The following is a 14,412-nucleotide window of genomic DNA, read 5'->3' on the forward strand; positions in this document are numbered from 1 at the left end:
GAGCCATAGGACAAGAGTTCAGCACTGGGTTGGAGGTGTCCACGAAGTTCTTGTGCTTGGAATACTGTTAAAAATGAGAGGAGGGATGCCTCGAGCCTACCTTAGATGGAGGAGCTTCTTTAGCAGAAATGAGCAAATCCCTTCGAAAACTAGACCCTACGTGGGGCGCCTGGGTGGCTCAGCCGGTTGAGTGTATAACTTTAGCTCATGATCTCACTGAGATGATGACTTTAGGTCATGATCTCACTGCTCGTAAGTCCAAACCCCACGTCGGGTTCTGTGCTAAAGCTCAGAGCCTGGAGCATGCTTCAGATTCTGTCTCCGTCTCTCTATACCTCCCCTCTTGCTGTCTCTGTCTCTCTCTCAAATATGAAATAAAAAACATCAAGAAAATTAAAAAAATTAAAACTAGACCCCTTGAAGAAGAGGGAAAATCAACATGGCGTCTGCCGTTACGTAGTTTATAGTCCAGAGCAGACAAAATCTATGACTTGTCAGACTCCCAGTAGCACAGAGATGGCTCGATGTATCTTGCTAGCTTGATTTGACTGGCGAGGGTTGTGTGGTTGAGAATCAGTGAGAAGGAATGAGTCTTTCTCTCTGGTTACTTGTTAAAAGGTTCAGATTTGCTTAGTTCTAATTTCTCATAATGATTCAGCTCTCTTGAGAAAATAGCTAGAAACCTGCCAAAGGTTAATTTTTTCTTTGTCTTTTTGGACATAATTGAAAATCTGTTCCATTCAAGATGGGTTTGCCCAGTGGGCCAATTGTGGGCCGTGCTGGGACAGCACTACCGTTTGGCGGGAGGAGGTGGGGAGGGCGTGGCGGGGACTTGACGCACGAGTGGGGATGGATCCTCCAGCAAGCATGGAACAGAAGTGTTGGGGCCATGCTGAAACTGGGTTACTCTGAAAATGGCGTTCAGCAACAGGACTGCTTCTCAAGGGAGCGTGAAACCGAGGGACTTATGCAGACAGGCACAAAGATGTCCCCACCTGTCCTTCCTTCCTGTGCTGTAGTGGAGGCTGGTGACCTCAGATGCCCATGAGCAGTTAGACTTTGCGAAAAGACAAGACCAGACTGGGAAAACATGTGTGTGTGGTGAGGAAGAGGGAGGTGGACAGAATTTCCATTTTCATCAAAATGACTTGCATAGTATAGTGGTAGTGGCGGGGGGCAGGGCAGGGGTTGTGGTCTGCAGAGTGAGAGACCATGGGTTCATACAAATTGCACTTTTGCTCAGAAGCCAGCTGGAATTCTATTTCCTCCTTGGTCATTCTGCAGGCTGTACAGAGAGTCTGCTGGTAGCCAAGTCTGTTGAAGGCATTCAGATTCTTCTCTGCCATTTCCTTTTTCTATGGGTTGGAAGGGTTCACCTTTCCATTCCACATCCTTCCTTTGGGGCTCTGAACAGTAACGAAAGATAGGAGCAAACCAGTGCTGGGCTTCACTCAACTCCTAGGGCTATAAAGTGCTTCCTTGTTCTCTTTTGAACTTAGTGTGCTTTGCCCTTGTCTCTCTGGCAGTGGGGCAGGACTTTTGTCCTTGTACTTGGTGTGGATCACATGGATGCCACACTCACCTCTGGCAACCTGTGTGGGATGCTGAGTTAGTGGGTCAGGTACAGGGCAGTGTCCTTACCCCAAGGATCAGACAAGATAGGACATCTGTGTCTCTGAAGGCTGAGAAATGCGTGGCAGCGGAATGGTTCCAAAGAAAGGCTGCTGATGGGTTCCAGAAGTTTCTTTCACTGAAAAATAGACCACAAGTGAGTAAAGGAAGAAACTCAGGTTGTCTGGATTAGAAGGTTTTAAAATGAGTATCGATTTTAGGGTTGGGTGTCGATTTTTGTTTAGGCTATCCTAGCCTGGCTGCCTAGGTGTCATGGGACATCGCACAGTGGAATGTGGTTCAGAGAGAATAATAATAATAATGCCCTTTAGGGAAATTCCTTGGAAACTAGGCAAAATGATAGGAAGAAGATCTTTTTAATAATGTTTGTTTATTTTGAGAGAGAGTGCATGCGCATGTGAGCACTCTCTTGCCTGCAAGCGAGAGAGGGGCAGAGAGAGAGAGAGAGAGAGAGAGAGAGAGAGAGAACGTCCCCAGCAGGCTCCCTGCTGTCAGCGCAGAGCCTGACGTGGGGCTTGATCTCATGAACCATGAGATCGTGACCTGAGCCAAAATCAAGAGTCAGACTCTTAACCGACTGAGCCACCCAGGCACCCCATGAGTAAGAGTTTTGACTGTTAAAATTTAGGTTCCATAAGGGATCAAAGCCTTAGAAGTCCCCCATATCACTTCACAGGTGAAAAAGATGCAGAGAGGTTGTTACAGCATGATTTGTCCAAGGTTATAAAGCAAGTTAATGGCCGAGTAAGGCTGAGGAGCCAGGTCTTCTGGCTGCTGGCCCGGCAGCCTTCCCTGTACCTTGCTATCTCTCCAGCAAAGGGCAAGAGGCTACCACCTTTCACACCAGGCTAGTCCAGTGGCCCAGGAAAGTCACTTTCACTGATTGCCAGGCAAATCCATTCACATCCAGAAGAAAGGCAGTGGGGTTACCCAGAAAGTATTCATCGGGGTCAGAGATTTGGTCTGGAGCCTACAGGGAGAAGAGGTGGGTTGGGATGCTTACCCTGGTTGATGGCTGCTGATACTGGAAGACTGGTCACTCCAGGGTCCTTTTGGGAAACCTGTCTAAATAGGTGCTGGTCCTCCGCTTAGCTGCTCCCTGAGAGGTGGGCACTCCTGGAAGGTAAGAAATCACGAGTGAAGAAAAAGATGGAAATCGATGGGATGGAAACCCATGCCCTGCCCTCCACCACACATGACCGTGAATGCGTGCAAGAGGTTCACCGGCCGAACCATTTGTGAATTGAGTTTTTGCTGCTCCACAGAACATGTCTTAGGAAAGCAAACATTTGCCATGCCTGGGTGAGTGGCAGGAATACTGTCTATCATGTGTTTACACGCACACACACTTAGTTGCCTGGGCATGTGTTTAAAAACATGGTTTGCCCAGAACGCTATTAGGACATGTCCCAGTGTCCAGCATTGTGAAATCTATTTGGAGTTAAGAATGTTCAGTTAAAATGTTCTGTACGGTTACTATTTCCCAATTGGGTTGGATCAGCCATGGCCAGGAGTAAGATAATATGGGGGTGGGGCGCACTACAGTATCAGGGATGAGGGTGTGTGTGTGTGTGTGTGTGTGTGTGTGATTGAGAAATTATTTGTTGCTTTTGGCAAGGAAGTAAAGGGAAAGCGAGCAAACAAAACAGCCTGATTGAGAAAGAGTTCTGTGAAGGGGGCTGGGCGTGGACATGGCGTGCCATCCTCAAGCCACTGTGGCCCATAGACTGTGGCACTCAGGAGGCTCACCTGGGGGCCTGCGTGGTTTTGACTCACCACTGAGTTCTCGTTAGGGGATTTGGAAGGTGGTGGCGGCGGGTGGCTCGGTGTAGTGGTTGTGATCTGGGCTCCGAGGCTCAGATCCGGGTGCTGCTGACTTGGGTGTGTAACACTTCCCCTCCACACCCGCGGTCTTGTGTGTATCAGTACCGGCAGCTCTCCAGCCTTTTACTGTGATCCTAGCCCGTCACCGTCTGATTGCAATGGGTTGTCGACTCCAAGGGGACTTTGTATGCTCTACTCTCTGCCCTACTGCCATCAGCTCGTGCCTCTGGCTGCCGTTCCCTGCTCTGTTCCGTAGGGCAAGAAGGCACAGAGACGGGGGGGCGGAGGTGGATCCCGGATCTGGCAGTGGCAAGTAAGGGCCTGAGAACAGGAGTGTGGGTGGGAAGAAAGTCAGTGTTCAGGCCAGATGGCCTACACGCCAGCCAGCAGCTCAGATCCTTGCTGTCCTACAGCACATAGACCTTCTTCCCACCGCTCAGCTCTTTGCTACCCGCCTGCTCCCCTGCGTCTTACCTGACTCTGCTGCCGGCCTCTGACAGAGCAGAGGGGCCTGGGGCGAAAGGTCCAGCTCGGGATCGGAGCTCTCTTGCAGGCTGGGCCTCTGGCCAGTTGTTACCAGGACCTCTGTCGTCTTGGGGTGGTCCTGTGTGTCAGGCCCGACTCAGAATTGCAGTGTTGGTAAAATGAGATGAAGGGTGTGAAAGCACCTGGAAAACCAAATGACCGTTACCGTCCGCACCATTCTGCATTTGTAGGGTGATGTTACCCAGTTTCTTGAAATCTTCCTGTCAGGGCTCAACCTCTGGTCAAAACAGAAGGAAGACGTCTTCTAAGCTGGGCCTTAGGGGAAGGGCATGCGTGTTAGAGACACATACGTGCGGCTCTGAGAACATCTGGATGCCCCAAGAGAGAAGCGGCTTTATTGTGCCCATAAAGGCACCGATTCATTAATAAGCTTATTCGGAGCCTACTATGTGTCAGTCACTGTCGTGGGAGCTGGGGATGGGAGAGAGAAAGGGTACATGTGCTACCGCTTCGGAGTCTGACGGTGTCGTGGGGGAGCTCGGCACGTGCACATTTGCAGCGCAGTGGGGGGCATGACCTGACCGAGGGGAGCAGAGGCCCGGTGGCCTCCGAGGACGCCCAGTGCTGGTTCGACAGTGAGCATTATGTCTGACTGACTGTCCCGTGCTTCTTCCTTCTCACCCTGAAATCGGACCTGATTTCTTTCCCCCCTTGGTCTGTGTGCCAGTGGGTAAAGCAGTAGGAAGTGCCCTGTTCTCTAGCTCTTGGACAAGACCAGGAATAGATTCTTCCTTGGCAGCGGTCCCTGGGAAGAGGGGCGCGTTCGGCTGTCTGAGCATGTGGGGATGTCTCCGTCAGTGCCCATCTGTAGCCCCCATGCCTTCCACCTCCCCTCCCTCCTGCCCACCTACTGGAGGGATGTCCGCAGAGCCCCCAGGTGAGGGTGGGCCTGCCTCCTGTCCAGCCAGAGCAGCCGCAACCTATTTTTTCCTCTCCCTACAGGAAGCTGCACAGTGGGATGAAGACGTACGGGTGTGAACTCTGCGGAAAGCGGTTCCTGGATAGTTTGCGACTAAGAATGCACTTACTGGCTCATTCAGGTAGGCGATGCTGCCCTGACTGGCCCATTTGAGCCCAGGCAACTGCCCCTGCCCTCACTCAGAGCCCGGATGTCCCCACTGCCAGCCGGGGCTTGTGGTCCACCGTGTTTCGTGGATGCTCTCTCCAGGTTCATGGAGCAGAGAGTTCGTCCTAATGGTGTGACCGTCCACACAAACCCGTGCTCTCTTGGGATTCCTAGGGCTTTGTTATCCCCCAGTGCCCTGTGTGTGATCTCCCTTCCAAAGCACACGACAGTTGCATTAGCACAACAGTTGTGGCATTCGGTTCTCAGTGTCTCATGAATCTGACTGTTGGGGTCATGTTAATACGGGAGCCTTTAATTGAATAGGTTAGGAACACAGAGCTAGTTACCTCGTGCTGTCTTTTGCAAGGTAGTTTTACCCAGTTCCAGGGGGGTTGGCTGTGTGGCTGCGGGGGGTTTTGCCCATGTTTGGGGCAAAGCTGCTTTGTTCCCCGAAGCACGGGAAACGGAGTGGTACCTGGCATGCAGCGTGTCCAGCTCTCCTTGGCGGAGGGAAGGATACACCGGGTCTGATGGTGCTGCTCTGAGGCCAGCGGGGTGTCCGGGTTCAGTTGCAGAGGCCTTCAGACTTCCCTGTCAGGGCCAGTGCTCTCTTCTTCTGATTCCCATGCCTTTCAACCTTAGGGTCACATTTTGGGGGAGAGTTGAGGCCATCTTCTTACTGGCACGTGTGGATGTCTTTGTCCCACACTGCGCCCAGCACTAGTGAAGTGAGCACGGGCTTTGGGGTTAGGCACATGTTCAAACCTTGTCTGTAATACGTGCTTTGTGACCTGGGGTGGATCTGTCCTCTGAACCCTGTTTTGTGCATCTGTAAAGGGCAGGTGTTGCCTAACTTGTGTCCTTTTTTTAAAGAAACTGTGGGACAGAATGTAGGTTAAAAGCATCTGTTGTACATGCCCTGGCATATATGTGGTGTGTCGTAAATGGCGATTTTCCATTTCACCTTCCTTTTCCCCCACATTGCCCCTGGAGCATGTTCCCATCACCTTACCCCAGAAGCTTCTGGTCTGGCTGGCTGTTTGCAGTCTGTCTTCCCGTGGCTCGCACGGTCATGTCAGTGCTGTTTGGTGCTTTTTATGCTTCAGTCACCACAGTCTGGCTGCAGAGCCCGTGTGGCTCGGTGCTGCATGGGATGCTCTCTCCCTGGCCTTCACGGCGTCTCCTCAAGTGCCCCAACCCCTTCCAGATCCAGGCACTGTGCCACGCCAGGTGGTGTCTGTCTCAGCACGCGCTCTCTGTCCGCACATCTTCGTGTGTTCCGTTCTTCTCCCGGTGGGGTCGCCCACCCTCACCCCTTGTTCCACTGAACCGTCCTCGTCCTGCCCACCCATCCCACATTGGCCTGGAGTCCTGAGTCCATATACCCTTGTGTCCAGCAGCTGCTCGGGACTCATGGACTCCTTTTGTCCTGTTTTTATAAATTGCACCCTGTATCTTTTCGCTTCCCTTCAGTTTGGTAGGTTGTTTAGGGTTCAGTGTGGGGTTTCAAAGCTGTCTGCCAACCGGCTTGGCCACCCCCCAAGTGCCAAGAGTGTGGGTCTTCTGTTTTATGTGCTTCCTAGTGCGGGCCCCTGTGTGGTCTCCAACAGTGAGGTGCTGGACACTTCCACGCGGGTAACACACTTTTCAGCCTGTGGTTAAAGCTTCCTCGCCCACTCCGGAACTTGGCCCAGCGAGCATCCTTCCTCCTTGCCCCTTCCTTGAGTCCAGCACGCTAGCCAGACCCGTCTGTTGGTTTGCTCCCCGTGCATACTGACACAGCTTGCTTTCTGGGCTCCGTGGCTTTGTTCACTCCCTTCCCTCTGCTTGAATAAGCCTTCCCCGGCCTTGCCGGATCTTCTGAGGTCCCTTAGCAATGTCATCCTCCACACTTCCCCACCTTCAGCCAGGAGCAGTCCTGCCTGCTTCTGGGTGTCCGCATTTCTTTATCTGAAGCTCTCCGGGCACAGTCTTTCTTCTTTGTGCTGTGGTTGTTTAGGGACCTGCCTTATCTCCCCTCCTTGGGAGTCTGGGGTAGAAATTTGGAAACCTACCTCCTGCCCACGTTATCGTGGGCGAAAAACGTAAGCTTTTGGAGCCTCTGTATCCTCATCTGTAAGATGAGAGCGCTTGACTCTACCTTGGAGAAATTGTGAGGCTCACCTCAGACCCTGAGCACTAGGCCTGACCCGTGATAGGCTCTCTGTAAAAGTAGTTTCCCTCTCCCTTTGTTCTTCTGCTGGGCTGTAAGCTACTGGGGATGGGGTGTCCCCGTTATGTACAGCACATTGCTAGGCACGTTATTGGAGTCAGTAGATGGTGGTCAGATGAGTGAGTGTGGCCTGGGAGGGCTAAGACTGTGTCAGGGGAGCTCCAGTCTCCTGCCGGCTCCCTCCTACAAGACGAACGGTTTAGACTGTGACCCAGAGGTTCACTGGGGGGCAGCCGGGAGCCCACCGACCCGTATCGGCTGAATGTGAGCGAGCTAGTCTCTGCAGCATTGGTGGCTCCAGTGGGAGTGGCAGAGAGGAGAGGCACTGCTTATGCACTTGCTGGTGGGCCCAGAGCCCCCAGTTCAGACAAAATGAGTGACTTTGCACCACCCCCTCCGGAGCCAGCCACCGCCTAGGGATGTGCTCTGCCTGAGATGCCACTTTGGGCTCCCATGGTCTCCTCCGGATGTCCTGGCAGCTTTGGGAGCTGGGTCCTGTCTCCCTAGGCTTTCTTCTCCATTCATATCTTACTCGACACAGAGTCTGATTGTGCAAAATGACTTGTCTCTCTGAAACCCACTTGCCAGTGTCCTTGGAAGAGAGGATTTGGCCGGGGGAGGGGGGGAGGGTCATAGTGCTTTCATTCACCTTTGCAGACAGCTCCTTGCCTGCAAAGGAGCTAGATATTTCTGTTCTCTGCTGCTCCTTTCCGTGTCGTTCTACCGCGTACCTGTCGCCCCTGCGTTGGGATGTCTTGAAAATAAAATAGCAACACGAGCTGAGAGGGAGGCTGGACCACTTCCTGAATCATTCACGCCCCCTGTGAAACAGTGAAGGCCCCAGAGGAGGGGTGTGGAGGGCCAGGCAGCAGTGCCGGGTCTCCTGTCGGATTCTAGGGGCCAAGGGAAGTGGGGTTTTACAGTTCTGACTCCTCTCTCCATTGCACGATCACAGAACTCTGTTGACGGTTTAGAGGACTCGAGATGTTTCTTGCTGCCCGGCTTTGCAGGCTCCCTGCTGGGAGCCGTCAGCAGGCTCAGGCCCCTGAGCATGTGCTGTGCAGACCCACTTTACAGACCGTCCCCGAGGGTTGGGGCCACACTGCAGAGCCTAGCAGAACAATAGATGCTCCAGGACCTCGGGGACCATTCCAAGGGGCAGGCCGTGGAGAAGCGAGTCTGGGATCTGGGTGCGGGTCCCAGTGCCCCCGCCTTCCCCTGAATGTGGTTGCTGCCCTCGGACCAGGCACATTCCTGCTGTTTTCTTGTGCTCGGCCGAGCTTGAACGGTGCTCCTCCTGGCTCACTTCCTTGCTGGGCGCGCTGGCTGCCCCCACCCCCTCTTGGCTAGCGTGGCCTGTGTTTGTTATTGTAGTTCTGGCACCCGGCCAGGCCTGGCTGTGAGCCAGCCTTGTGGGTACAGTGGGTACAGTGAGTGCTGAGCCAAGTTTGTCATCATATGCGATTAATTTTTTTTTTTTTTTTCTAATCTGGTAGGGGTGGGGTGAAGGAGGACGCAAGACAGGAGCTGCTCTGATGCTTGAGAACAGGCCGCGCGGATTTCTGCGGAGATGTTATTTATGAAAGAATGAAACGCTCTGGCTTGCTCTTCCTTCTCGTCTCTTGCCCCTTCTCACGTTGTCTTCCTCTCCTCTGCATTTCCCTATCTGAGGAAATCAGCCTGTAGGAGACCGACAACATGAGGTTTTATTTTCAGTGACTAGAATACTAAATTTACACTCCTAAATCAGTTTTCATTGTGTTGAAATCGACAATTTGTTTAATTAGAAGTTTGCCCTGTAGGAGGCCCTTCTTGGAGACACTTCTTTCTTTCTCTACCCCCCTCTCTCTCTTTCTCTCTCTGTCTTTTTTTTCCTTCCTTTTTTAAGACCCTAAATGGTAGTAGTGAATGTTCAGTTTAATTGAAGTTTTTATTTCTATTTGAGTGCGTTAACTAATCAAGTGTTTATGAGATATACCTGATGATAACGATAAGTTTAAATTAACAAATAACCTAACTCATTAACTAATGAGGATAGATCTGGCCACACCCTGCGTTCCCAGAGGTGCGTTTGGGATGGGGACGGTTTGGGGAAAAAAACAAGGCCTGGTGGGAGGAGTGACCACCTTGGATGCCTTGCAAAGCTGCTCCTCCTGGGCTCGCTCTGACAGCTCCCTTCCCACCCTTTGCTGCGGGGATCGGCGACCTGCTGTCTCCTTGCCACTCCTTGCTGTCACTGAAGAGGTGATTCCTGGCTGTGAGATGTGCACGCAGAGACCGCAGACCCAGGCGGTGGCTCGGGTTGGTTCTGGGATTTGCTGGTGTAAGGTTTCCCATTAGGTAGGATTTCCCACGGCTTGGCTGCAGTACTGGTGGATTGTAAGTGAGCACACCCAGAACTCCTTGCTCCTGTTTTTGACTTGACTGCAGGCTGTTGAAGGGTTTGCAGGTTTCTGTGGCCTGCCCCTGTCCTGGGAGCGTCATTCGTTTTTGCAGCCAGCGGACATTGACTAAGCACCACTGGAGAGAGCTTTACAGCATCCCTGCCCTCAAGGAGCTTACGCCCAGTAGGAGAGATGTTTGACTGAAATGACCAAAGAAGGTGTTGGACACAAAGAGTCAGGGAGAATTCTAGGAGGAACTTGCAGGAGGAGAGTGTCCTTTCTAGAGGGTGGTAGAACTTAAAATGACTGGTGGGAATAATGGAATTTTGAAAGGAACTGGTAGGGGAGACCCAAGCCACCACGATGACATGCAGTGTAGCCGGGATGTACAGGCTGTGTTGGGGTCGGGGGCGGGGTGGGGGGGGGAGAGGGTAGGCTTTGGAAGGGAGGGATGAGGTGAGATTGTGGGGGCCTTGAGTAGCAAAGCAATGTGCACTTTACCTGCAGCACTGGAGAGCCACTGGAAGGTTGAATAAGGGAGTGACACTTTTTTTTTTTCCTGGAAAGAAAGGACTGTGGGCTTTTTGATGTAGACTAGCCTGGAGTATAGGATTTATAAGACCCCTTGGAGAAATGGCATGCCTGACAATCTTGGGGTGTGGTTGGAAGGTAGATAGGCCCTTGCCTCTAGTCCCGATTGAGGGTGGCCTTTCTTTGGGAGTCCAGTCCTGCCAGGGATCAGTAGGTCCCCTGTTCTCCATCCTCCTGCCCTTTTCTGGGCACCATGAGCCATGGCTGTTGAGAAATCTCCCCTGATACCAGTCTCGTCCCCATCGTCGGAGCCACTGGGAAGGAATATGGTCTTTGGCTGATGGATTTTCTGATTCCAGCAGCAGCATGGGGGTGGCCAGGGCATATCATCAGGGGCCTGGGTCATCCGTCTGACAGAAAAAGGGCTGAAAGGGTTGGGACCAGAAACCAGATTGGTTCTCTCATGCTTTCCCATGTCCTGGTCCAATGGAAGGGGGAAAAAAATTACAGATGTCAAAGACCTGTGGATTGTACTTGTTCCTTTTTTTTTTCTTTGCGGAACACTGAGCTTTGGGGTTCAGGGTCTTCCCAGAGACAGGGCAAGTGGGGAGGGGGGAGCCTGGCAGCTGGATGGTTCCCTGTGGTGGCAACGTATGGTCCCCAGGCTGAGGATTGGAGAGGCGTCTTAGGGTTTAAAGGTGGCCTCTCAGGACTTGCTTGTCTCTGTCACCTCTCTCTTGCCAGATAGGTATCTGCTAAGAGCAAGAGATTGGGTGTTATCCAGGCAGGTCTGAGCTGTGGTCAGCTCATCCCCTCTCTGCCTGCTCTCAAGTGAATGTCGCGGTCTGTTCGTCAGAGTAGCTTTCTGCCATCGGGGTAAACCAGAAACTTCCTCAGGTCACGTATCGCCCTCGGCACGCCTTCAGAAGCAGGCACCATGGAGGTTGGGGTTAAGAGCACAGAGAGGGTCAGACAGAAGAGGCTCAGAAGCCCACTGTCTTCCCTTCGGTGGGTGGTGGTGACGGGGTGCAGAATGAGGGGAAGAGGGAAGAAAGCAGCCACTCTCCCTGGCTCTGCTCTGTCTTGAACACACTGCGCTCCTCCCCCCCCCCCCCCCCCCCCCGCTCTGAATTTGGCCTGCTTCCCGAACTTTTTCCCAGAGTGGTGTCGTCACTGGCCTGCCGGCAGGTCTGGATGTTCTGCCAGCATTCCAGAGAGTTTATGATCGCTTGCAGATGTGCCTCCAAGAACACACTGTACCCAAAGCAGAAATTAATGCAGGCTTGACTGCTGTCCAAGCCCATACACGGGAGAGAGGAAAAAGAAAACAAAAACTGTTTAATGCTGTTTATAAATTATACACTGGCTGATGAAAAATACATTTCTTCCCCCCCTCTGCCCCCTTCCTCACCGCCCCCCCCACCCCCGCCCCTTCTCCCTCTTTGCCTCAAGAGCCTTAAACTGAGACCAGAAGAATATGGTTTTGCTTTTTAGCTCCTGTTTTGGCTAGGATCCGAAACCCAGCTGCTGATTCACAGCCAGAGTATTTTTCCCCTTTACCTGATGAAATATACTGATTTTTCCAGCCCAGATGGGGTGCTTTTGGATTTGTTGCCTCTGTTTTTTTTTTTTTAACTTTTTTTTTTTTTTTTTTCTGGCTAGGGATTTTGTTTACAGCAAATGACAGGTCCTGTAACAGCACTGGGTATGATGCTGGCCCCCGGGGCAGGTAAAGCTCCAGGTCTGTCCACCCTGGTGCTGCGGGGTATGTGTGCTCTGAAGATTGTACGTCAGGCCAGCCGAGCAGAGGAAGTTCGCCAAGTTCAATGCAGGTCATTGTATTAAACAGCGTTCCTCCACTTCTCTTGCCCCCGTGCACCTACAGCCCCTGGGTGAAGAAGGGTTCACATGTTCCTCCCCCCAAATACACACGTCTCTCTCTCCATATGGTGCCTTAGCAGGGGTTTGGGAAGCTCGTTGCCTCTACCCCTCTGGATCCCAGCCTCTCTCCCCCTACGCTCTGGTCCCCCATCCCAATTTATTCTATAAATTCGCTTCCACATTATGTCTATCCATTTACATGGCTTTTGTGTTTTTTTAATACTGCTAATGTTTATCATTTGCCCAACAGGCTCGACAGATTTTGCTTCCTGTCGAGCACTGAGGCTTTAGAGCCCCCTCGTTGCTAAGTAGCAGTCTCCCTGTACTGTAATGGGCTGATTTTGTATTCTGTTCAGCGCGGTATCTTATTTTTGTATGCAAGACAAAGTGTTTTGATGGGGGACGATTGCGGCAGTGTCTGGAGGCTGTTTGGAGTTTTATGGGCTGTACAGTACACTGTGTGCTCTCCGAACAGAACACAGGCTGTTGAATTTTGGATTGGATTTGTCATTTTTCCCCCCTCAGAGAGGAGCTTGTCAGATAGAACATTACTTTAAGGGTGGAGGAAAGAAAGTAGAAATTATGTAATAACCTTCTCTCTCTTTCTCTGCGTCTCTCTCTCTCTCTCTCTCTCTCTCTCTCTCTCTCTCTCTGTGTGTGTGTGTTTATTTCTGATTTTTTCAACCCCAAAGTAGGGTGGTTTCTCCCCCCACGCACCCCCTCCCAACACCGTAAGATTTTGTAGAGCTGGGTGATGATATTCTTATGGGGAAATGAATGCCCCCAGAGACATGGATGCCAGGACATCTGTCTGTCTGCTGTTTATTCTTACATTCTCTCCTTTTCTCTCCCTGGCTCCTTCTGTCCTCCCTAAGTTCTGGGCTGTTTGGCTGGCCCTTGCTTTGGTATGAGGATGAGTAGATCATGGGGTTGTAGGTAGGGTAGGGTGCTGGTGTAGGCTCCATCCCAAGGCAATGCCATTTTCCTGGTTCCAGGGCCCTTTCACCTGCCTTTTGCTTCCCAGACGCACCCCCTGCCAGGATTCTGGGGCGGTCGGTCATCCAGGGCTCTCCTCCGTGGCCCTCATATCCCGCCCCCCCAGCTGCTATGCCTGGGCCCAGTTTGCGGGGTTGGGGGATGTCCTTCTTAGCGCCCTCTTCTGGGCTCTCTGTGGTGGCAGGAGGCTATTTTTCAGGGTGGCTCTTCTCTCCTTCCATTATTTCCCCGTCTCCTCTCACACCATCTCTTTGTCTCTGTCCTGGCATCTGCGTCGACCTCAGCCCTGTCCTGATGCTCTTCTCTATGTTCTTTCTCCTTTCTTAGATCTTCATCTGTCTTTGTCTCCATCCGTCTTGGTTGATCTTCTGTCTCTCTCTCCTACTCCTCAAAGCATTTTAGCTTGGAAGTTGGACGAGGTTGGGGTGGGGGAACAGAATGGCCCTCTGGCCCAGAAGGCCTGGGGAGGACTCCTGAGTGAGTGCCCAGAGAGTGCTCCCAGAGCCTGGACCCTTGTGTGCTCCTGCCCTTGCCTCTCGGGGACCAGCATGGATCTTCTCTGGCTTTGCTTCTGCTTTTCCTGGGTCCCTGGATGTGTCTTCAACCTGAACCGAGCACGGACGCATGGATGCACGGGGTTAGGTTTTGCAAGGTCCGTATTGGACTTTGCTGTGGAAAAAGCCCATCTTGCTGCTGCTGTGCTCACCGAGGTCTGTACCAGCCACCTGAGTGCAGTGCCCGCTGGGCACCATGTGGTTTGTGCATCCTCACATGCCCATGACCTGGCATAGTGCCTGGCATATAGAAGCATTTTGATAAGGAATCGTGGAGTAAGTGAATCCCCAGTTACTACAGCGATCGTGTTCCTGGGGAAGACCTAGGTTTGCTGGGGCCTGAGGCTTACACAATTTGGGGAGCCATCTCTCAGGAGAAGATTATGAATTTTAAGTGTTAGAACACTTGCGTCCGGAATGGGCTGAGGCCCTTAGGGAGGGGCCTGTGACTTTTCAGCTTTATTTGAATGTATGTGCTGCTGTAAAGTGAGCACCCAGCTTTATTCACTTCAGGGAGAACTGGCTTCTTTGATCTGCTGTGAGGAGCTGCTGGTGGAGGGTCCCACCGTGGGAGTGAGTGAGTAGCGAGATTCAAAGCTAAGGACAGGATCTGCTCAGTTCTGGGGTCCCCCAAAATGTGGCAACTGTGGTCACAGGCCTCAGGTTTGCGTTTCACAAGGATGAGACAGCTCCTCCTGCCTTTGGTAAACTGCCTCTGGTCACAGTGGACCTAGAAGCTTCTTTGTATTTCACGCTCTCTTCTCCCTGAGGCTGGTTGGTGGGGAC

At 52.2% G+C, this 14,412-nt stretch overlaps 1 protein-coding gene across 4 annotated transcripts in view; it reads left to right on the forward strand.

Moving 5' to 3' along the window:
* The window catches only part of ZBTB16 (zinc finger and BTB domain containing 16), a 194,093-nt gene that overhangs the window by 95,016 nt on the left and 84,665 nt on the right, over window positions 1-14,412 (forward strand). For all 4 annotated transcript variants that reach the window (XM_058686783.1, XM_058686781.1, XM_058686780.1 and 1 more), the window contains one exon: window positions 4,945-5,042. In XM_058686783.1, the coding sequence (XP_058542766.1) occupies window positions 4,945-5,042 (98 nt within the window). The remainder of the gene's footprint in view (window positions 1-4,944; window positions 5,043-14,412) is intronic.

This window comes from Neofelis nebulosa, chromosome 10 (assembly GCF_028018385.1).
Source record: "Neofelis nebulosa isolate mNeoNeb1 chromosome 10, mNeoNeb1.pri, whole genome shotgun sequence".
Classification (NCBI taxonomy): domain Eukaryota; kingdom Metazoa; phylum Chordata; class Mammalia; order Carnivora; family Felidae; genus Neofelis; species Neofelis nebulosa.